At 55.3% G+C, this 21,958-nt stretch overlaps 1 protein-coding gene across 3 annotated transcripts; it reads left to right on the forward strand.

Moving 5' to 3' along the window:
- Positions 1-207: 207 nt before the first annotated feature.
- On the forward strand, positions 208-18,841 carry LOC116954208 (TOX high mobility group box family member 4-B-like). Of its 3 annotated transcripts, XM_032974743.2 has the most exons (14): positions 208-505; positions 1,187-1,278; positions 3,691-3,847; positions 4,649-4,712; positions 5,098-5,154; positions 7,796-8,149; positions 9,666-10,025; positions 10,639-10,770; positions 11,493-11,588; positions 13,415-13,495; positions 14,651-15,172; positions 15,540-15,908; positions 16,780-16,958; positions 18,369-18,841. In XM_032974743.2, exons 4-14 carry the CDS (start codon positions 4,710-4,712, stop codon positions 18,427-18,429), a joined length of 2,214 nt encoding a protein of 737 aa, XP_032830634.2. In that variant the 5' UTR covers positions 208-505; positions 1,187-1,278; positions 3,691-3,847; positions 4,649-4,709; the 3' UTR covers positions 18,430-18,841. The 3 variants fall into 3 exon arrangements, with proteins under 3 accessions (XP_032830634.2, XP_032830633.2, XP_032830635.2); XM_032974742.2 differs by lacking the exon at positions 1,187-1,278 and having other exon boundaries at positions 209-505; XM_032974744.2 differs by lacking the exons at positions 208-505; positions 1,187-1,278 and adding an exon at positions 590-922.
- The last annotated feature ends 3,117 nt before the right edge of the window (positions 18,842-21,958 follow it).

Below are 21,958 nucleotides of genomic sequence, written 5' to 3' on the forward strand. Positions count from 1 at the left end.
ATGATTTCTTGTGCAGTGGCGGTGCTCCTCCGTCAGGCCGCATCTGTGCTTGTGGGAGGGGGTGATAGTGGGGGGGGGGGTCTGTGGGGGGGGGGTCTGTAGGGGGGGGAGTCTGTGGGAGGGGTGTGGTGGGGGGGTCGTGGGAGGAGTCTGTGGGGGGGGTGTGGGGGGGAGGAGTCTGTGTGGGGTGTGGGGGGGTGTGTGGGGGGGACCGTTGCCATTATCGGCTCGCGCGTTGCTATCCCGTCTCGGCCACCGTCGCCACCAGCACCACCATCAGCACCACCACTACTGCCACACCAACAGTTGTCGTTAACTCGCTCCACTTGCCCACCCCGATCGATCGCCGCGTGTTAACAGCAGCAGCAACAACAGCAACAACAAACTACCACCGTCTTAATAATAATAATCATTTAGATTCAAATCGCTGTCGGGAAGGCGGGGAGGGATGGGCTTGGTGGAGGCCGCGCGGTGAGCAGTTGTGACGAGTTCCCACCCAGCGGAGGTGAGGAGGTGGTGGTGGTGGGTGAGGAGGTGGTGATGTGAGGAGGTGGTGGTGGTGATGTGAGGGAGGTGAGCAGATGAGGAGGAGGACGTGGTGGTGATGATGATGATGAAGTTTTATGGAAGCGATGCGAAGGAAGGGATTTGATGGTTGCGATGTTGGTCCTGGAGGTGACGGTGAGGAGTTGATTGTGATGAGGTGATGATGAGGGAGGTGATGATGAGGGAGGTGTAGGTGAAGCGGTGATGATCGAGCGACCCTATCAGCGTGCGCCCGCCCGCCAATGACTTGAGACACTCGACCCACCCCCACCGGCCTGGGCTAGATTCTGTACGCGGGTAACTCGGGACCTCGCCGGCAGCGGGGGGCCAGGAAAGTCCGTAGGCTTTCGAGGCCTACCTACGTGCTCGTGCGACGGTAAATTCGCCGTGGCCGAACGAGTCTTTAAATCAACAACAACCCTTTACCCCCACCCCACCCACACACAACTTTTTTTGCTTTTGTTTGTTACTTAATTAAAAAAGGCGCTCGTCTATAACGCGACGAGACTTTAAACCGCGTTGGCCTCAAGAGCGTTCGGTGCTAAGCGAACCGGTGTCACGTCGCACGCGGCCGCGATCAATCCGCTGCCGGATTGAAGGATTCCATCCGCGACCTGTCGTCCCGTTCCATTCCATGTAGGATCGACTTAGCGCCCTTGAATTGCCGAGGACGTTCGCCAAATGGTCATTTGCTCGCTCGCGAATGCTCCGTGAAGCCACTGCCATCGAAGGGTAAGATGGGGTAATCCTCATCCAGCAGCGGATTGACCACTGCTGCTGCTGCTGTTGACGGTGATGATGAATGTGCCTGCGTGTTGACACGGAGTGAGTGAGTTTGACTGGCGGCCACGAATTCCTTCACAATGAAGCACGCATCGACCGGCGTTTGTGAAGTTGCGGCCGAGCAAGCCACTGGGACGCGACGCCGCGTGGGGCGCTTTCACCCAGCAGTGGATTGACGAGGCGTGTAAATTGGGGGTCCTGTAAATTGGGGGTCCTGTAAATTGGGGGTCCTGTAAATTGGGGGTCCTGTAAATTGAGGGTCCTGTAAATTGGGGGTCCTGTAAATTGGGGGTTCTGTTAAGAGCCTGGAGGGGAGGGCTCAGTCATCATAGCCCAAGCTGTTTAGTCGGTACCACCTCGGGGTGGAAGTTGCTACATGTATCCGCCATGGTCATTGTCCCACCGTGGTTAGTGTCGTACCATGGTCAGTGTCTCATCGGAGTCAGCGTCCCACCGTGGTCAGCGACCCACCGTGGCCAGTATCCACCATAGTCAGTGTCTCATCGTGGTCAGTGTCCTACCGTGGTCAGCGTCACACCGTGGTCAGCGTCACACCGTTGTCAGCATCCCACCCCTGGTCAGCGTCACACCGTGGTCAGCGTCCCACCCTGGTCAGTGTCCCACCGTGGTCAGCGTCCCACCCTGATCAGCGTCCCACCGTGGTCAGCGTCACACCGTGGTCAGTGTCCCATCGTGATAAGTGTCACACCATGGTCAGCATCCCACCGTGGTCAGCGACCCACCGTGATCAGCGTCCCACCGTGGTCAGCGTCCAACCGTGGTCAGCGTCCCACCGTGGTCAGCGTCCCACCGTGCTCAGCGTCACACCGTGGTCAGCGTCCCACCCTGGTCAGCGTCACACCGTGGTCAACGTCCCACTGTGGTCAGCGTCCCACCGTGATCAGCGTCACACCGTGGTCAGCGTCCCAGCCTGGTCAGCGTCACACCGTGGTCAGCGTCCCACCGTGGTCGGTTAAAAGCTTAACGTCATTCCTGCCCGTTTCGTACGCACAACTTGCGATTTATTTATATTCACATTCCATAGACGTTTCATATCACAGTTGATTCCCCCAAAACGATCATCTCGTATCAAAGAATGCGAACGATTTATTTATACCGCTCTGACCTCTCTTATGAGCTGTGAAAGAGGGCTGTTGTCCGAAACGTCGCCTATTATATATTTGTTCGATACGGTGCTTTTCTTTAATGATGAATTAAAAAAAAAACAAAGCTACGACATTCATCTTGCTATCATTCACCTTTGTTATCCGGAGATTAAAAATTGTTTTAAGAAAATAATTGTGAGCAATCGCCTTATGGGCTGGTACCGATGTGCCATTTTTGGCCTGACGCTAAATTTTTTTTAATGCTCTCATTAAATTCATGAAGTGACAAAATTAAGGAGTTACTAAAATAAAAAAAATAATTAGACAAATCTTCATCTCCACTTGCCCTGCAGTACTCATATATGGGAACGATACTTTAATCCAAACAGCCTTCGGCCATGTAGACTGTTTTAGAAATAGGGTTCAAGTAAAGCATTGTCTCAGCTCCTATTTAATCATGGGGAGATTGGCACTTCAGGTCTACTATGGAGCCGTGCACACCTGGGTTTAGGATTAGGGGTTAACAGCAGCAAACCCTGAATCGGCTTGAGCTTGCAAGAGTTTAATCGGCAGGGTCAGGCCTCTCGGTCAAATCCCCAGTGGCTTTACGGATGTTAATATGGTACGAGTGTCCGAGGCGGAGTGGTTCCGTTCCCAGTCAAGGCTAACGTCGGTGGTGAGTATTGACAGAGGCGGTCCCGGGCCTCCCCTAGGTTGACTCGGCCTCAAATGCTACACCGGAGAGACGTGCGACCGGTTGCAGCGCTGTCCACACCGGCCCCACATTGTGCCATGTCAAACTTCACAAGCTGCTTGCTGAACATCACTTGCCCCAACAACCGGTGTGGCTATACAGGAGGAATCTTTTTTTTTCCCACAATAAGTTAAATGACGGCCCTGAACGGGGTGAACCGTGTGTGTTAGCGCGTGTGTGTGTTAGCGTGGGGAGCGGTAGTGCAGCGGTTAACGCGCTGCGCTACGAATCTGGGAACCCGAGTTCGATTCCCGCTCACGGCCAAGACCAGTGACGATTGTTTGAATAGGTCCTGGGCCTCCCTTAGGTCGACTCAGCCTCAAATGAGTACCTGGTACGGTGTGTAAACATCGCCACTCGGGAGACAAAGGTGGGCGAGCGTGGTGTTGGCCACCCACCCCCTCGTGCTCCGTTCCGGCCTTCATAGGTGCTCGCTAACAGCACTTGTCCCAACAGTCTGTTCAGGCTACACGGGGGATCTTTGTCTTTGTTGGCGTGCAGGTGCCTGGTGGCATCACGACCAGCCGGAATAGCGGTAATTGTTGCTGCTGCTGCAGTATCATCGTCTGAAACACTCAAGAGCAACAGCTCCAGCGGCTGACACGGGGAGGCAGGGCCGGAGGTGGTTCCATCGCCACCCACACCGCTTTGCCGATTGGTAAGTCTCTGGCAGGATCCTGCACCAAGCTGAGGTGCAAGATCGTGAATCTACGAGCCCTGCCACCGTGCACTCTGAACCCTGCATTTGTTAAAAGTCATAATGGAGGGTGATCCATATGTAAATATCCCAATTTAATAATAATAATAATAGGGATAAATAATAGAGAAGACAAACTTTGTATTTCAAAACCTCTGCCTGTCTCTCTCCCACCAATCCCAACACACTTGTTTAGTCTTTTAACAGCCTCGTCTGTAGCATTTGGAGCCATCGCTTTTGTTAAATTCAATCACCTGTTGGGGTGAGGTCTGCATTGACCGACGTAGTGAATCATGGTTCCAATAACCCCCAAAATCCTCTGGGCGTGGGGAGGCCCTCATCCAGCAGTGGATTGACGTTGGCCGCACGTGTACAGCACGTGCATTTTTCTGCACTGGCCTCCACTGCGGTCCTATACCACCTGTTGCACACTGTGGTGGCCAAATCCAAGCACAATCCAGGATTGGGTCTTTTCTGCTTGAGCTTCTGAGACCTGATGGCATGACGGGTGCTCTCACGACCACTTGGTAAAGGTGCGGTGCTGTGCAAGTGGGTGGCATCTCCAAAGGAGATAACGCACGCGCGTGTGCGTGTGTGCGTGCGTGCGTGCGTGCGTGTGTGCGTGCGTGTGTGTGTGTGCGTGCGTGCGTGTGTGCGTGCGTGTGTGTGTGTGTGCGTGTGTGTGTGCGTGTGTGTGTGCGTGTGTGTGTGTGTGCGTGTGTGCGTGTGTGTGTGTGCGCGCGTTGCGCTCTGTCCGTTTAGGCTTGCGTGGTTTTAGCTCGAAGCCGCTTTTCAATCTTTGGAGCCCGACACCGGCGGAGGAATGGTGAGTGGCGGCACGGCGTGCCGGGGAGTGTGTGTGTGCGCGCGCGCGTTTGAGTTTGTCAGTACAATATTGCGGGCTTATCGTATGCGGTTTCGACCTATCGCGGGCAAACTCTTTGTGTACCAATTTAACTTTCGCGGCCTCCATTAGGTCGACTCAGCCTCCAATCTGTACCTGGTGCGATGTGTAAACATCGCCATTAGGGAGACAAAGGCGGCCGGGCGTGGTGCTGGCCACCCACACCCCCTCGTGTGCCGTTCCGCCCTTGATAGGTGTTCGCTAACAGCACTTGCCCCAACAGTCTGTGAAGGCTCTACGGGGGATCTTTGTCTTTGTTTTGTCTATCCTGGAGTATCTAATCTGCTCTCCGTGTTTTCCCCCACAGTTTGGCTCCAATAACTTCATGAACATGTCGGACCCCAGCTTTCTATCCACCACAGAGGTGAGCTCCCCCCCCCCCCAACCCCCCCCCCCCTGCCTCCCCAAAGCACCCCCCTCTACACTGACATTGTTCTCAAGGCTCTCGCCTGTCCCACTCTCTCCAGCAGGGCTTTCAATCTTTCGACGAATATGCATATATATACATATTCTTGGGGTTGCCCGGAGACCGGAGTAGGTGGGCACGTATCTGATAGCAACCACGGCCGTTGGGGAGACGTATGGTGGCTGTGGCGTGCTGGGTGCGGATGGACTCAGCTGAAATTAAGCCCTGGTCTTCGGGGACCCTCCCTACCCCCCAAATAAACCCCAGACGCCCTGCACCGATGGGCAACGCCGATGACGTCACTTCCTGGCGCACGGCCCCTTGGGAGGCGACGCTGGCGTTGGGCGTCGCGCGCATGCGAGCGCGCGTGTGTGTCTCGTGGGCACCAGAGATGTGTGTGGCGCGGGTTTATTTTTGTGTCGTTTGAGTCACCGCGGGTAACGACGCTCGCTCGCGCTCGCACTCGCTCGTCTGTGTCAGCGGCTCGTCTTGTGTCAGCGGCGTCCGCGGTAAAACAGGTGGGCTTGTGCTTGTGCGTAGGTGCACCGCGCCCCAGGTGTGCACAATTATTATCTTGTCTTTTTGCGCAATTCTATTTTAACGTACATTTTTGTTCAAGTCACGGTGGCGTGCGGTGGTGTCTTGGCGTGTTGGTGCAGCGGTTTGTGCGTGGCGCTACGGACCTTCAACCTGGTTTCGATATCTGTCCACGGCAGATATAACATTGGTGGTGGGTGATATTTGAACAGGTCCTGGACACCCAGACTACCCAGCTGACTGATATAGCATCTTGCCGAGTGACTAATGCACAATTGGATAGCAGCCGATTCCTGAAAGTCTTAATTTGATGCACGTATTTTATTTTTAATCACAGTTGCTGAGCGCAAACCTAAAGTCCCACAATGTCAAGCAGGCAACGACAAACAGCATCATTGTAGGTTGTAATAGGTGATGGTTGATGTGTTTCTTGAATTGAGCGAGGTTATTTTTGTAAAAACTTGGGGGGGGGGAGGGGAGAGATGATGAGAGGATGGAATTCCAAATTGGAGAAGTGCGAGAAAATAATCAGATAGAGAAGTGTTGTGACCTGCAGTTTGGTGGGTGGGTAGGTGAGTGAATAAGTGAGTGAGTGGGTGGTTGAGTGAATGAGTAGGTGGGTGGGTGGGTGGTTGAGTGAATGGGTAGGTGGGTGGGTGAATGGGTGAGTGAATGGGTGGGTGAATTGGTGAGTGAATGGGTGGGTAGGTGAGTGGGTGAGTGAGAGAGTGGGTGGGTGGTTGGATGGGTGAATGAGTGGGTGGGTGAGTGAGTTGTGACCTGCAGTGTGGTGAATTAGTGAGTAAGGGGGTCAGTGGGTGAGTGAATGGGTGAGTAAGTGGGTGGGTGGGTAGGTGAGTGAGTGAGTGGGTGGGGTGGTTGGGTGGGTAAATGAGTGGGTGGGTGAGTGAGTAGTGACCTGTAGTGTGGTGAGCGAGTGAGTAAGGGGGTGGTTGGGTGAGTGGATTGGTAAGTGGGTGGGTGGGTAGGTTAGTGAGTGAGTCAGAGAGTGGGTGGTTGGGTGGGTGAATGAGCGGGTGGGTGAGTGAGTTGTGACCTGCAGTGTGGTGAGTGAGTAAGTGGGTGAGTGGGTGGGTGACTGACTGAGTGGGTGGGTGGGTTGTGGTTGAAGGTGGTGTTGATGAGTCTGGTAGACCAAGTCCTCGGTGTGGATGGAGTAACAAGTGAAGTTTACGGGAGCGTGACAATCAACAAAACCACCGAGTCGATGTTTCGTTACAACCTGGGCAGCCGTCGGGTTGTCTGTTGTTTGCTGCGCTTGTGCGGTGGCTGTGGTGGTGGTGTTGTGTCGGTTGTTGCCAGCGCAATACCGCCCGTCTTGTTATTGCAGCAGCTGCATTTACAAATAATTAATTATTGTGTAGTATGAAAAAATAAGAATATGTTTTACTTTGATACTGGTTCAAAGGTCCCATTTTGTCATCTATTGCTTCATCTTGTATTGTTGTCGTTGCTGCTACTGCTGTTGCTCCTGCTGTTGTTGCTGCTACCGTTGTTGCTGCTACTGTTTCTGTTGCTGCTATCTATTTTTCTGTTTTGCTGCTGCTGATATTTTGCTGATCTCATACTGGTGTTGCTGCTGCTGTTGTTGCTATCGCTTGTGCTGCCGCTGTTGCTGCAGATGCTGCTGCTGATGCTGCTGCTGGTGCTGCTGCTGCAGTTGCTGCTATTGATGCTGCTATTAATGCTACTTATGCTGTTGTTGACGCTGTTGCTGCTGCTACTGCTTTTGCTATTGATGCCTCTACTGATGCTCTCGCTGATAATACTGTTAATGCTACTGCTGCCGGTGCTGCTGCTGTTGCTATCTTTTACCGCTTGCTGCTGCTGTTGCGGCCGCCGCCGCTGCTGCTGTTATTGTCGCTGCTGCTCTTACTGGCTCTGCCATCGTAGCTGTCATTGCTGCTGTTGTTGTCGTCGTCGTCATTTTGCTACCACCCCTGCTGCCACTGCTGACCCTTCCACTGCTGTCAAACCCCCGCCACCGTCCAACCACCCCCCGTCCCTCCCCGACCACCCCCCACCCCGTCACCCCCGGCAGACGTTCCACACTCCGAGCCTGGGCGACGAGGACCTGGAGATTCCCCCCATGTCGGCGCTGGGCGACCCCTCCGAGGAGCTCGGGCTTCCCGGGGTGGATCCCTCCGCCGTGGACGGCGGAGGGGTCGTCGTCCAGGCCTTCGGGGGCTCTTTGCAGCCCGTGGCCGGCGGGGGCGTCCCCGACATCGGCAGGACGGCGATCGGTGGCCATCCTGGCAGCGGTGCCGGCGGCGTCATCGGCGGAGACTTCTCGCCGCACTTCCCGCCGGCGCAGGGCCTCGAGCTGCCGAGCCTAGCCATCGCGGGCGGCCTCCTGTCGGCCGAGCCGGCCCTGCTGGAGGCCACACTGGACATGGTGAGAACACCACCACCACCACCGCTGCCGCCACCGCCACCACCACCGCCACCACCACCACTCTTGTCGACAACGTTGGCCCGACCGTGCAGTCGGAGATAATGGATGATGATGATGTTAATATAATATCCATTACAATTAGGGGAGCGGGGAGCCGGGTGGCTCAGAGGTCAGTGCGCTGAGATTCTGGGCTCGAATCCAGGTTCAGCCGCCGTTGATTAAATTGGGTTCTGGATGCGTATTGAGTTGATGGTCTCAGAGCAGTTGCCATTGACTTACTACACAGAGACCCATAGTCGCACAATTTATGGATTGACAGGGACATTAATTGTATTGAGCAGATAGATGTTCTCAGCCTGGAAACTAATGACTCGCATTGGAGCTGAGAATAATAATTCGTGGTGGAATTGGCACCCCAGTTAACGTTTTGAGCTTCTGACAGCGTGCGAGTGAAATTAATTTCCAGGGGGGGTACGATGCGCCCACTGCTACATCGCAGGACCGTGAGCAATGGTGACGGCTTGGAGAGAGGTCTTCATCCAGCAGTGATTTCATCATTCCTTGTGACGTCTAGATGTGTAGACATGCGATCTCCCCGAGTGCTGTGGCCTTCGTGACCTGTGGGAGGGGATTAGTGGGGGGTGCGGTAGTCGGAGGGGGGGGCACCACTGAGCTAGACACCGAGGAGCGCCACGGTGGCTAGGAGATGTTAACTACCTCGCCTGGTATACAGGAGGTCGTGGGTTCGATCCCGACCCTGACGCCTGCTGTATATTTGGAGTTTGCGTGTCTCTCTCTCATCATCATCACGGTGGCTAGGAGATGTTAACTACCTCGCCTGGTATACAGGAGGGCGTGGGTTCGATCCCGACCCTGACGCCTGCTGTATATTTGGAGTTTGCGTGTCTCTCTCTCATCATCATCACGGTAGCTAGGAGATGTTAACTACCTCGCCTGGTATACAGGAGGGCGTGGGTTCGATCCCGACCCTGACGCCTGCTGTATATTTGGAGTTTGCGTGTCTTTCTCTCATCATCATCACGGTGGCTAGGAGATGTTAACTACCTCGCCTGGTATACAGGAGGGCGTGGGTTCGATCCCGACCCTGACGCCTGCTGTATATTTGGAGTTTGCGTGTCTCTCTGTCTCTCCCGTGGCGAGATGTTAACTATCTCGCCTGGTACGCAAGAGGTCGTGGGTTCGATCCCAACCCTGACGTCTGCTTGAAATTTGTAGTTTGCTTGAAATTTGTAGTTTGTGTGTTCTCCCCGTGGCTGCTGTAAATCTCCACGTGATGATAAGTCACTTCTTCGTTGAGCTATCATTTGTGGCCAGGTCGCTTCTGAAAAAAGAGCAACATAGCTCTGTGGGCCTTTACCTGTTAAAACAAAAATAGTTTATAGTTTACATTCTTCAATCGAATAGTGATCGTAGCGACACTCAGCGCTGATTAACTGAACGGATGATCGCGTTTTCGCAATTCGCGATTCCAGCCTCTCATGCCTCGCCTCCACAGGACACATCCCCGTACGTCCACGCACACAGTCCCCACATGAGCATGGCGGGACTCATACATCAGCCGCCACAGCTGCAGCTGCAACAGCACCAGCAGCAGCAACAACAGCATCAACAACAGCATCAGCAGCAGCCGCAGAGGACCACCCTGCAGCTCCGCTCGCACTCCTTGGCGGGCTCCCACGGGGGGCTGAGTGGGCCGCTTGGGAGCATGGGCATCCCGCACGGTCAGCTGACCACCATTGACCAATCGCACCTGGGCCTGGGCCACGGCTCGCCGTCGCCACCCAGCAGCAAGTCGCCCACGCCGTCACCGTGCAGCTCGCTGGAGCCCGCCGAGGACCCCGAAGAGGCTGCCCGCGTGAGTGCCCGTGTCGCCCGCGCACGTCAGCGGCAGCCTTGTTTAGAACTGCTTTTTGCGTGCTTGTTGTCCTTGCCCCCCCCCCCCCCCCCCGCAGCTGCCTATTAGCCACGGTGGGCTACGTACGGTGCGAAAGAAGTTCAGCATACAGACATACTCAACTTACTCAATTGGGATAACACGCGGCGGCCGTGGTAACATCCCTCCTCTCACCCCCTCCCACTGCGGTGGAACTGGTACAGACTGCGTCTGGGAAATGCAGCGTGATAGCCTCGCTATCACGGCAGAGAAAGGCACCCAAGTCGGGAATCGAACCCAGACGCTGCTTGCTGCGAGGTGCAAGTGTTATCACTACGCCGACAACAAACGGCAACAGCAGCAGCATGTTGTTGTTTTTATTCTTGGTTCTTTCGGTAAAGTCACGTAGAAGGGAAACAATAAAATAATAAAAATATAAAGCAATATTATTTTATTATTTTTTATTATTTCATTGTTTTCCCTTCTACTTGGTGACTTTACCGAAAGAACCAAGAATATGAATCCCTGCAGTCACGAAAGCTTTAAATCAAAATGTTGTTGTTTGTTGATGTTGTTGATGTTGTTGTGTGTGCAGGTGGCGCTGGAGAAGAGGCAGCTCGTAGAGCTGCAGCGCAAAGTGAAGCCCAGCAAGCGTAAGAAGAAGAAGGACCCCAACGAGCCCCTGAAACCGCTGTCCGCGTACGCCCTCTTCTTCCGAGACACGCAGGTGCGGCCTGGCCCACACCCTGACCTCGCTCTCACCTCGCCGTGGTCTTCACCATGACCCGCACTCTGACTTACCCTGACCCTCGCCGTAATGTTAGCCTGGACCGCACCGTGACCCTCGCTGTGACTTACCGTGGCCCGCTTTGTGAATCACCGTGACCCTCGCCGTAATGTTAGCCTGGACCTCACCGTGACCCTCGCTGTGACTTACCATGACCCGCACTCTGACTTACCCTGACCCTCGCCGTAATGTTAGCCTGGACCTCACCGTGACCCTCGCTGTGACTTACCATGACCCGCACTCTGACTTACCCTGACCCTCGCCGTAATGTTAGCCTGGACCTCACCGTGACCCTCGCTGTGACTTACCGTGACCTGCACTCTGACTTACCCTGACCCTCACTGTAATGTTAGCCTGGACCGCACCGTGACCCTCGCTGTGACTTACCGTGGCCCGCTTTGTGAATCACTGTGACCCGCACTAACTCACCCTGACCTTTGCTGTAATCTTCACCTGACCCTCACCGTGACCCACACCCTGACCTCGATGTAACCCTCACTGTGATTTTCACCATGACCCTCAGCATGACCCTCATCCTTTCCCATCATTACCCAAGCCGCTACTCGTTGCTGAACCCCCCATGACCTCTGCGACCCCTAACCTCCCCCACATCCCTCCCCCTCCCCGTGTGCCCCCCCCACCACCACTCCGATGTGGCTCAGGCGGCCATCAAGGGCCAGAATGCGAGTGCCACGTTTGGTGAGGTCTCCAAGATCGTGGCCTCCATGTGGGACAGCCTCGGGGAGGAGCAGAAACAGGTGGGTCCACCACCACCGCCACACTCTTCCGCCACACTGCACCGCCACACTCCATCGCCACACTGCACCGCCACACTCCACCGCCTCACGCCACCGCCACACTCCAGTGCCACACTCCACCGCCACACTGCACCGCCACACTCCACCGCCACACTGCACCGCCACACTCCATCGGCACACTCCATCGCCACACTGCACCACCACACTGCACCGCCACACTGCACCGCCACACTGCACCGCCACACTCCATCGCCACACTGCACCGCCACACTCCACCGCCACACTCCACCGCCACACTCCACCGCCACACTCCACCGCCACACTCCACCGCCACACTGCACCGCCACACTCCACCGCCACACTCCACCGCCACACTCCACCGCCACACTCCACCGCCACACTCCACCGCCACACTCCACCGCCACACTGCACCGCCACACTGCACCGCCACACTGCACCGCCACACTCCATCGCCACACTGCACCGCCACACTCCACCGCCACACTCCACCGCCACACTGCACCGTCACACTCCATCGCCACACTCCATCGCCACACTGCACCGCCACACTCCACCGCCACACTGCACCGCCACACTGCACCGCCACACTTCATCGCCACACTGCACCGCCACACTCCACCGCCACACTCGACCGCCAAACTGCACCGCCACTCTCCATCACCACACTCCACTGCCACACTGCACAGCCACACTCCACCGCCACACTCCACCGCCACACTCTATCGCCACACTCCATCGCCACACTCGACCGCCACACTGCACCGCCACACTGCACCGCCACACTCCACCGACACACTCCACCGCCACACTCCACCGCCACACTGCACCGCCACACTCCACCGCCACACTCCACCGCCACACTCCACCGCCACACTCCACCGCCACACTGCACCGCCACACTCCACTGACACACTCTACCGACACACTCTACCGACACACTCTACCGACACTCCTCCACCACACTGCACCACCGCTCGTCTTTTAGTCCACAACTCTCCACCACAACGCCGATCCACCGCACTCTCCACAATCCACCACTCGCCCCACAGTTCACTAAACTCGCCCCAGAGTTCACTTTAATCGTTCCACAGTCCACTGAACTCGCCCCATAGTTCACCATGCTCGCCGGATAGTCCACAACTGCCGTCCCTTAGTCCACTGCACTCACCCAATGGGGCAAATATACCACACGGTGCCTCCACCGATGACTAATCGGAGCGGCACGACGCTCCATGTTTTGGACGATCCCACTGGAGCCGATTCCCGATCCATGACTCTGACACTCAGATTGTAAATGTTGTGGATTTGCTCTCCAACGCTCCGGTGTGCTGTACTAATAACGAATTGGCGTGTTCTGTTTACGTGACGAACCTTACTTAATTGGCTGTGTCGAGTGGTGGCGCGTTTAGCGACACATTCATATTTACGCCATCTAATCCCAAGAAAAAAAATCTGTATTATGGATGATATTGGTCGCGAAAGCCTACGTGTTAAACATACTTGATACTGTTGTACAAATGAAAACGAAAATAATTCAAGCCACGTGTAGGGAATACATTTTGGGTAGAAATAGGTCGGCCGCATATCTGGCGCTAAATCGTACTAACGGATACCGGCGTTACGTGTTTGTTGTCCTTCCCCCGCACCTCCCATTAGCGCCGTTGGCTACGTGCGGGGCAAAAAAAGTTCAACTTGCATACGTACATGTTTTCTGTTGTTTATATTTTACATTAAAGGGCATAAGCACGACAGCGGTCGCCCTCGTTCGCGGATGAAACGGTGCGCGTGTATCGGGCCTGGCCCAGGTTTACAAGCGGAAGGCGGAGGCCGCCAAGAAGGACTACCTGAAGGCCCTCGCAGCATACAAGGACGGCCTCCTGCCTCAGGTGAGGGTGGGCCAGCTCGCCACGCTCACCAGGCAGGGCGCCGATGGTGGGGGCGGCGGGGGGGTGGGCTGCTGCTGTGTGGTGCGTTGGGGAAGCCGTGGTGATGACGGTGGTGTTGGTGTTGTTATTGACGATCTCTGGCGTTGATGGCGACGTTATTACATTTATTTCGTAACGTTATTTTTGTTGCAATTGTTTTCTCTGGAAAGCCTCCCCGGGGTCTCATGACTTATTTTCAGGAGGTTCCCTGCCAAGTTTTTGCAGTAGGGGGCGATGATTGCCACTGGATATGTGTGTGCTGTAATCACAGTTGAGTACATTTGCAGGTAATGTCGCAAATTTGACGAACTTGGACCATTGCACGACAATGGGCCCACTCTTGCGACCGACGTCACGGAAACTTGAATGTTCACCGTGAAGCGGAAGGAGCGCAGTGATATTTTTTACGGTTAATACTCGCAGCCGCAGCATTAACCAGGGCGGCCGCTGCATTCGAAACCGTGAATCCCTGCAACTAGCGGCAAAGGTGCCACCACTGGTTGCCGGCTGCGGTGGCGGTGGTGACATCGGCGACGGAGGGCGGCCGCGTTCTTGACCAGGGGTCGGCAAGCAGCGTCCTTACTCCGTGCCCCGACTGGACATCTGTGAAAAAGCGCTGTCCTACCAGACAGTCTCGTCCCTTCACCTGATGAAGGCTGCTTGTGTTGTGGCCGAAACGTCGTGAGAATATTATTGTGTTATTTTATTTTATCAATTTATTATTTTATTCTCATTCTACGTGACTTTACCGAAAGAACCAAAGAAGAAGCGCTTTATAGTTCATCGTATTCTTCCACTATAAATAAATAGTCACATTCTGATTCGCTATTCGGTAGAAAAAAAACCCCTCAATATTTCAAGAGCCCCCCCCCCCAGTGCCACCCGAGTTCGAGACGCTGCTCTTTAATAAATAGCGGTCACGAAGCGGTCGCTTAAAGAGCCGCACGGGGCTGCGGAGAGCCGCAGGTCGCCGACGCTGGCGGCAGCGGCGGCCACGTTTGCCGACGTTGACGACGACGGTGGGCGCGTGACTGCCGGTACGACGTTCGTGGCGCGCCGGTTGTAACGTTGCCGACGGACGGGCGGTCACCGCCGCCGCCCCGCCTCCTCGCGCAGGCCGCCCTGGACCCGACGGACGGCGAGCTTCTCTCCGCGCTGCAGAAATCCCCCGGCGCCCCTCCGGCCCACATCGTGCTGGCGCCGGCGGCCACGCCGATGCCGCCGCCGCTGCAGCCTATGCCGCAGGTGATGATGCGGCCCGTCGTCGCGACTCACGCCAACGCCTCCGGGGGCGGCGGGGGCGCCGGCGCCGGCGTCATGATGGCCGGGGCGGGTCCGGCGGGGACCGGCGGGCGGGCGGTCGGGACCTCGTCGGTGTCCGCCATGGGGATGCCCCCTCCGCCGCCGCTCATGAGCGCCCCGCACTACCACCAGCGGCTCGCCGCCCAGCAACAGCAGCAGCAGCAACAGCAGCAGCAGCAGATGCTGATGGAGCAGCAGATAGTTCTGCAGGGCCCCATGAACCAGCGGCCTCCCTTGGTGGTGCAGCAGCAGCACCAGCAGATCCACGTGCACTCGCTCGTGAGCGACGACCTGCAGACGGTGCAGGTGACGCCCCTGGTCAGCGACAGTGACGTGGTGAGTACGGAGCCCTCACACCGTGTGCTGGTCCGCTGGTCGTCATGATGGCGGTGGTGGTGGTGGAGGTGGTGAGGATGGTGGTGGTCATTGTGCTGCTGTTGACATTGGTGTTGCTGGTGTCGGTGCTGATGTGCTGTGGGTGCTCCTGGCACGTGTAAGGGTGGTGGTGCCGATGATGGATGGGGGGCACGTGACTCATTCCGTGGTGCTGCTGTTGCTGGTCACTCTCGGTGATGACGTCGTCACTATGACCGGCGATGGCCAATCGTGCTGCTCCTACTGGCACGGCATCACCGCCACCGTCATCGTCCCCTCCTTACGACTCAACGCTCGGCCGCCCGGCCGCTCTCACCCACCCCGGCAGGTAATGGTGAGCGAGCCGATGGAGGTGCAGAGCGCCGGCGAGGAGCAGGCGGGCGCCGACGGCGGCATCGGCGGCGCCGGCGTCGACGAGGTGGAGGAGCCGGAGGGCGGGGTGGCGGCGGGCGCCGACGACTCGGCCGCCTCGGCGGATGACGCGATGCAGATCGAGCCCATGGAGGGCGGCGGCGCCGTGGTGCAGCGCATGGTGGAGGTGGCGCAGCAGCCTCTGCCGCTAACGCCGGCGGCCGCTGCTCGCGCCGCCACCGAGGCGCCGGTGACCGTGGTGCAGCAGGTGGTGCAGCAGATGGCGCAGCAGGTGCTGGTGCAGGCGGTGGCGCCCGCCTCCCCGCCCGCCGCCGCCGGCACGGAGGTGGGCAGCGGCGGTCGAGTCGGCGTCGATTGTCGCGGTCGAGATGGGGGCAAATAGATCGTGGAGTTGTGGTGAAAGCCTGCGGAGTCCCAGCGTGCGGTCGCTGGTCGTGTCCGCAAGGGAGGTGGCCCGCGAAATCCGTCGCAGACGCGACGATGTCGTGTCATTTTTAGTTTTTAGTATAACACGTTTTTTGTGGCGTACGTATGTATGCATTTGAACTTCTTTCGATCCGTCCGTAGCCAACCGTGTGAACGTGCAAGGTGATCCGTGGGTCCGGAAAGATTGGGCACCACTGCCGTCAGTCTGCGGATTTTTATCCGGTCATTCTCTGAATATAATAATTAGCGATAAAGTTATTAGTAAAATTGCGAGTAAAATTAGTGATTAATTAATTATTTCTGAAATAATTATTGGTTATTATTATATTAAATTTTGGTTTAAAGCTTTCGTGACTGCAGTAATTCATATTCTTAGTTTTTTCGGTAAAGTCAACGTGACTTTACCGAAAAAACTAAGAATATTATTATATTAATTTATAAAAAATATATATATAATTATAAATTGTTAGTTAAATAATAAATTATTGGTTGTATTATATTAGTTACATTTTGTAAACCCTTCATTCACTTATACGGCCAGTTTCCATATTTAGTTTTTGGCTAAGTAGACGGCGGGGACTTTTAAGATTAATACACCCGCAGCATTGACCGGGGCGTCCTGCCGGGTTCGAAACCGCGAACCTTTTGCCACGAGCGCCGAACGCGCTTCCTTCCCGGCGTGGCGTGGGGTCACCGTTGTTACCATCAATTTGACGTTCGGGGCCGTTCCGCCCCTCTCCTCCTCTCTCCTCTCTCTCTCTCGTCGGCAGAAGTCGCCGGCGCGCGTGGAGTGTCTGCCGGCGCCCTCTCCGCCGCACGCGGTGGTGACGGTGACGGCGGAGGCGGCGGTGTCGCGGTGCGTGCGCACGGGCTGCAACAACCCGTCGGTGGAGAGCGTCGACTGGGACAACGAGTACTGTAGCAGCGAGTGCGTGGTCAGCCACTGCAGGCGAGTCTACCCCCTGCCCTGGGGCACACAAGCGAAATGTGGTCATCTCCCATCACTCTACGTGCCGCGCGTGAAACGCCCATTGGCGTACATTTCTCGGAACGAAATCTGAAGGGCGTGTGGCACACAGTTTGGCTCCGGCTGTCGTAGAGTGCGGCGGTTCGTGTCGCTACGGTTCTCTGCGGTGAGTAACGACAGCTTTAAAAACAGCGGCGTGACTACGGCTCTCTAAATGAAGTTAGCGCTGAGCCGCTCGTGTGTTCCCCAGATTCGGCGGTGAAAGGGACCCCCCCCCCCCAACCCTGTAACTTGCAGACGTGCCGGAGCAGGAAAGGATCAATATACGTTGTACGCCTTTTGGCGTCTTCTGGTCCAACACCAGTGGAGACTAGGCTCTAAGAAAAGCCCTCTCGGGTGTGGACCAATCAAATTCAAGGACAGTGCATATTATTATCAGAGTTGTCTCTTTTGTTTGCATTTTGACTGCTTGTGTTGTGGTTATTGCAAACGTGATGCCTTGAATAAAGGTGTCAGTTTTTGTGCCAGTTAAAAGGGTGAAACCTATTACTATATCTTGTTACTGGCAAAGGAGGTCTCATAATGTAAATGCTCACCCCGAGCCCTCAATACTCTGATAGTGCGCTGTTTTTTGAGTTGTACGCCTTTTGGCGACTTCTGGTCCAACACCAGTAGCGTGGAGACTAGGCTCTAAGAAAAGCTGTCTCGGGTGTGGACCAATCAAATTCAAGGACAGTGCCAATATTATTATCAGAGTTGTCTCTTTTGTTTGCATTTTGACCGCTTGTGTTGTGGTTATTGCAAACATGATGCCTTGAATAAAGGTGTCGGTTTTTGTGCCAGTTAAAAGGGTAAAAACCTATTACTAGGATCAATATACAATATAGAGAGGAGCTTGGGAAATTGTTGCTTCGTGCCGGCTCTCCCGCCTGGCTGCCGAAGCTGCTGCTGCAACTACCTCTGCTCCTGCTTGTCTGTGGTTCCTGCCCAGCGCCTCCGAGACTTGGGAAATTTAAGTTATTATTAACGCCGGTAATTACGCCCTGAGGTTGTCGTGCACACGCTGGGGAAAACTCTGGAGCGAGGCCAGATGGGTTGGTGACCGATGGGCAGAAGCGGTGATGAAGTGGCAGTTGACAACGATAATGATGATGATGATGACAATGTTAACAATGATGACGACGATGAATACAACGGTGATCAAAATAACAATGGCAATGATAATGATGATGACAATGATAACGATGATGACAATCAAAATGAACTACGGCGACAATGAGGGAAATGATGATGATGATGATGGCGACGACTACGATGTTAACCCCAATGAAAGCAGCGTCGACGACGATGGCGATCGCGATGGTGGTAACGGTTACGACAATGTCGCGACAGGGACGTGTTCATGGCGTGGGTGGCGGCACGGACCCAGGCCACGACGGCGACGGTCAAGTGACCTCCGGCGGGCCCCCGCCCAGCTCCACGCAACCGGGGGGGGGGGGGGGGGAGCGACAGTGTGACGCCCGCGAATCGCGTCGCGCGATAAATCACGGCAAACGATGGCGACGCCAAACAATAATCACGTGATGGTGGTGGTCGGGGGAGGGGCGGCAAGGCCAGGTCTTCATTTGAACTGGAAAACATTTCTGCACCCGGCGCACAAACAACACAGTACCGTAATACCTCTCTGTCGTCGTAGCCCCTGCATCTGGGCACCACTCCAGCCCATGGGGCCACCCACCGGTGCAGTTGCATCGCCTGCACACACTCGACGATGGATGGATACGTCGACGAACTGAACGCGGCGGTGGTGGCGAGGCCTCTCGGGCCGTCGTTAGCGTGCGGATGTCATCGGCGGTTGCGGCGGGGCGGGCGGGTGGGGGAGAGGAGGGGAGCTCAAGGGATTAATTAGCGACGGTGATGAGTTAAATTGAGGTGGTGGGGGGGGGCAGGAGGGTTGTGGGAGGGAAACTTAGCGACGGGTTGGTGGAGGAGGTAGGGAGGGGAGGGGGCGGAGAAGGGGGGGGGCGGGTGGAGGTAGACTGAATCCGGTCCATAGTGCGTATCACTTTTTAAATGTATTATTATTATTGCTACCATTGCTGGTGGATAATTTTTTAAAGATGATATTTGCAATAAATATAAAGGGAGAACCCCCTTGGAGGGGGTTTCTCTCGCCTGGTGGAGAGGAAGTTTTGGCAGCGAAGTTAATGAGTTGGTTAATTAATCGACGACTTAGTTGCTTTGGAAGCCGAGCAGGTTTCAGCCTGGCTCATACGTGCCCGAGGCAACCGGCGTTTAAAGCAGTTTGCCGTAGGCCTGCAGGGCTGGGAGGTGGACAGAAGAGGGCAGCCCAGCAACATCTGTTGGTGCATTCTGCTTCACGGTCACGCGTATCCACGACGCACGCGGGCATGAGGAGGGCCCTGATCCAGCGGTGGATTGGCACCGGCTGTACATAGTTCCTGGCTTTTGCTGCACTTGGCCGCCCACAGCGAATGACCGCAGCCGACCTCTGGTACACTCAGCGGTCTCCAATCCAATCACTATCCATAAACTCAACCCAGTTTCAGCTTCTGTTCAGAATTGGTCGTGGTAACTATAACACGACAATGAAATGATTTACAACTCTGTCAATCCGCTCCTCGGTAAAGGCGTCGCCGAACCGATCCTGCTCGTAGGGGATCTTTGACCGTACTTCACCACGCTGCTTATCGCAGGTCGGTGTCGGCAGCGCCTGGGACTGCTTCAGATAATTCAACCGCTGATGGCCAGGGGTGGCTGAGCGGCAGAGCGAGCGGGCTTATGATGGGAAGGTTGCAAGTTCTGGTTATGGGTCGACTCGGCCCCGTCATCATTGCTTTCGAGTCGATAACACGAGTACTACTTTATAAGTAGGTCAGCTTTGGTTGTCCCATGGATAAACTTGCCCCCGCCACAGGAAAGTGACATTTCCACCGCTTGCTCACGCCAGCACGGAATCGCTTTGACTTGACGGACGTGTTCGCCGTGTCCAGGAATCGAACTCGGGTCTCCGTGTTGATGGCTCAGCGCGCTTAACCGCCTGCGGCAACGCCATTGGCAACGCGCGGTCAACTCTGGCGTCGCTGCCGCCGCCTTCTCGCTCGTCTGCGGTTCCTTCCTCGCTGCTCCCGAGTCGTCTCTTCGTGAGAGCGAGCGACTGCTGCGCGGCGACGCCCGCGCTAACGGAGCCGGCGTTCCAAGTTTCCCTCGCTCCTGTGCGGCGGCAGATGCGAGTTCCGAAATGGGCACGCCAAGCGAAATCGCACGAGTCGAGAGAGACGGCTGCCTGGCCGGCGTAAGCGCGTACGGCACGCGCCGCGGTACGCAAACGCTGCCCCACGTGCGACCGCGTAGCCGCGGTGCGAGTGGATTCGAGGCGCGCGACGTCGCGAGTCCTGGGTAGAAATAGTTTATCCGTGTATACGGCGCGAGGTCCGACAAACCGGCCCCGCATCGAGCGAGGGAAACCTGTGCGTAATTGTTCAGTGGCAGGGGTGGATCGCCCCACGGAAAACGACAACGCCGATAATGCAAAACGTGGCAAAGACGTATTTTTCGTTTATCCTACGCACAACGGCGGAGGGGCGGCGACGTGAATTGGGTTATCTTACGATTGTTATCTCTTTCTTTTAATCGCTTAGAATCGCTTTACTTTCTGACATGTTTGCAGTGACAGGGGCGCCTGAGTCACGAACCCCCCGGCGAGTGAGGAGCGGCTGACGATTGAACTCTCGCGTGCGTGTGCGTAAAGATGCTTTATTTATTTTTCTTTCTTTCGCAAGCACGGCCTAACCCGCAACCCGCCATCCGGATAATCTGCCCACGGATCGAGAGTTAAATGAATTTGCTGAATGAGATGATTGTCATTAGGCGTGGGGGGGGGCTGGGTCATTACGGGTTTATTACTATACTAGATTTTAAGTTTTCGTGACTGCAAGGATCCATACCCTTGGTTCTTTCGGTAAAGTCACGTAGGTAAAGAAAAATAAATGACGTTTCGATTGCAACACAAGCGATCATCATCGGCTGATCATCAGCAATCATCATCATCTGATCATCAGCTGATCAGCCGATGATGATTGCTTGTGTTGCAATCGAAACGTCGCGAGTTATTTTTATTTTCTACCCACGTGACTTTACCGAAAGAACCAGAGAGTATGGATTCCTGCAGTCACGAAAGCTTCAAATCAAGATTGGGTTTATTACTATTTTATTCCACTTATTTCCCCGAGAAAGCCTCACGAAGTCTCAACATCCGGCAGTTCACCGACGTTGGTTCACGCGAGCATGATGCTGCTGATGAGACACTGGTATGGCGAAACTGGTCCAGAGTTTGCTTGTTTTCGAATCAATGCTGCCGAAATCGTGCACTCCCAGGATTGGGCCGTGTGGTCGATGGGACGTGTTCAAAAAAAAAAACACACAATTTTTTTTTTCAACGGACATATGTACGAAGGAAATATATTGTCTGCTTAATTTATTTTCACGTCTTAAAAAAGGGGTTTCCGCTAAAAAAAAATGTTTGCAGTCGGGCCGACGATTGTTGTGCGTACATTTCAATCGAGGAAATTAGCGGGTATATATATATTTTGTCATTGCTGGCACACGAGCGACGGCCAGCGCTCTCTCGCGAACGTCGTCACAGGGGATCTGTATAACCCGTTCACTGCGCGGGCAACGCGCGCCTTTCCGCGTGCTATTTGCCAGGGGCGGCCTGCCGGATCCGAACCGCGAGTCCCTGCAGCAGGCGGCGAAACGCGCAATGTGTTCATTGTCAGTGGGAGACAATAAGCGTTGTCTGTGGTGGGGGGGGGGCGGCGTTGGTCATCAAGAGATATATCACTTGTGGTGGGGGTGTATAACATTCGCCCCCTACCCACCGACATTCACGATTCCATGAATTGTTGTGAATCAGGCTCTGCGACACCCATTAAACATTTTTTTTTACATTTGGTGTGAAT

This window comes from Petromyzon marinus, chromosome 54, assembly GCF_048934315.1.
Source record: "Petromyzon marinus isolate PM22_M1 ecotype Great Lakes invasive population chromosome 54, UKy_Petmar_22M1.pri1.0, whole genome shotgun sequence".
Taxonomy (NCBI): Eukaryota; Metazoa; Chordata; class Hyperoartia; order Petromyzontiformes; family Petromyzontidae; genus Petromyzon; species Petromyzon marinus.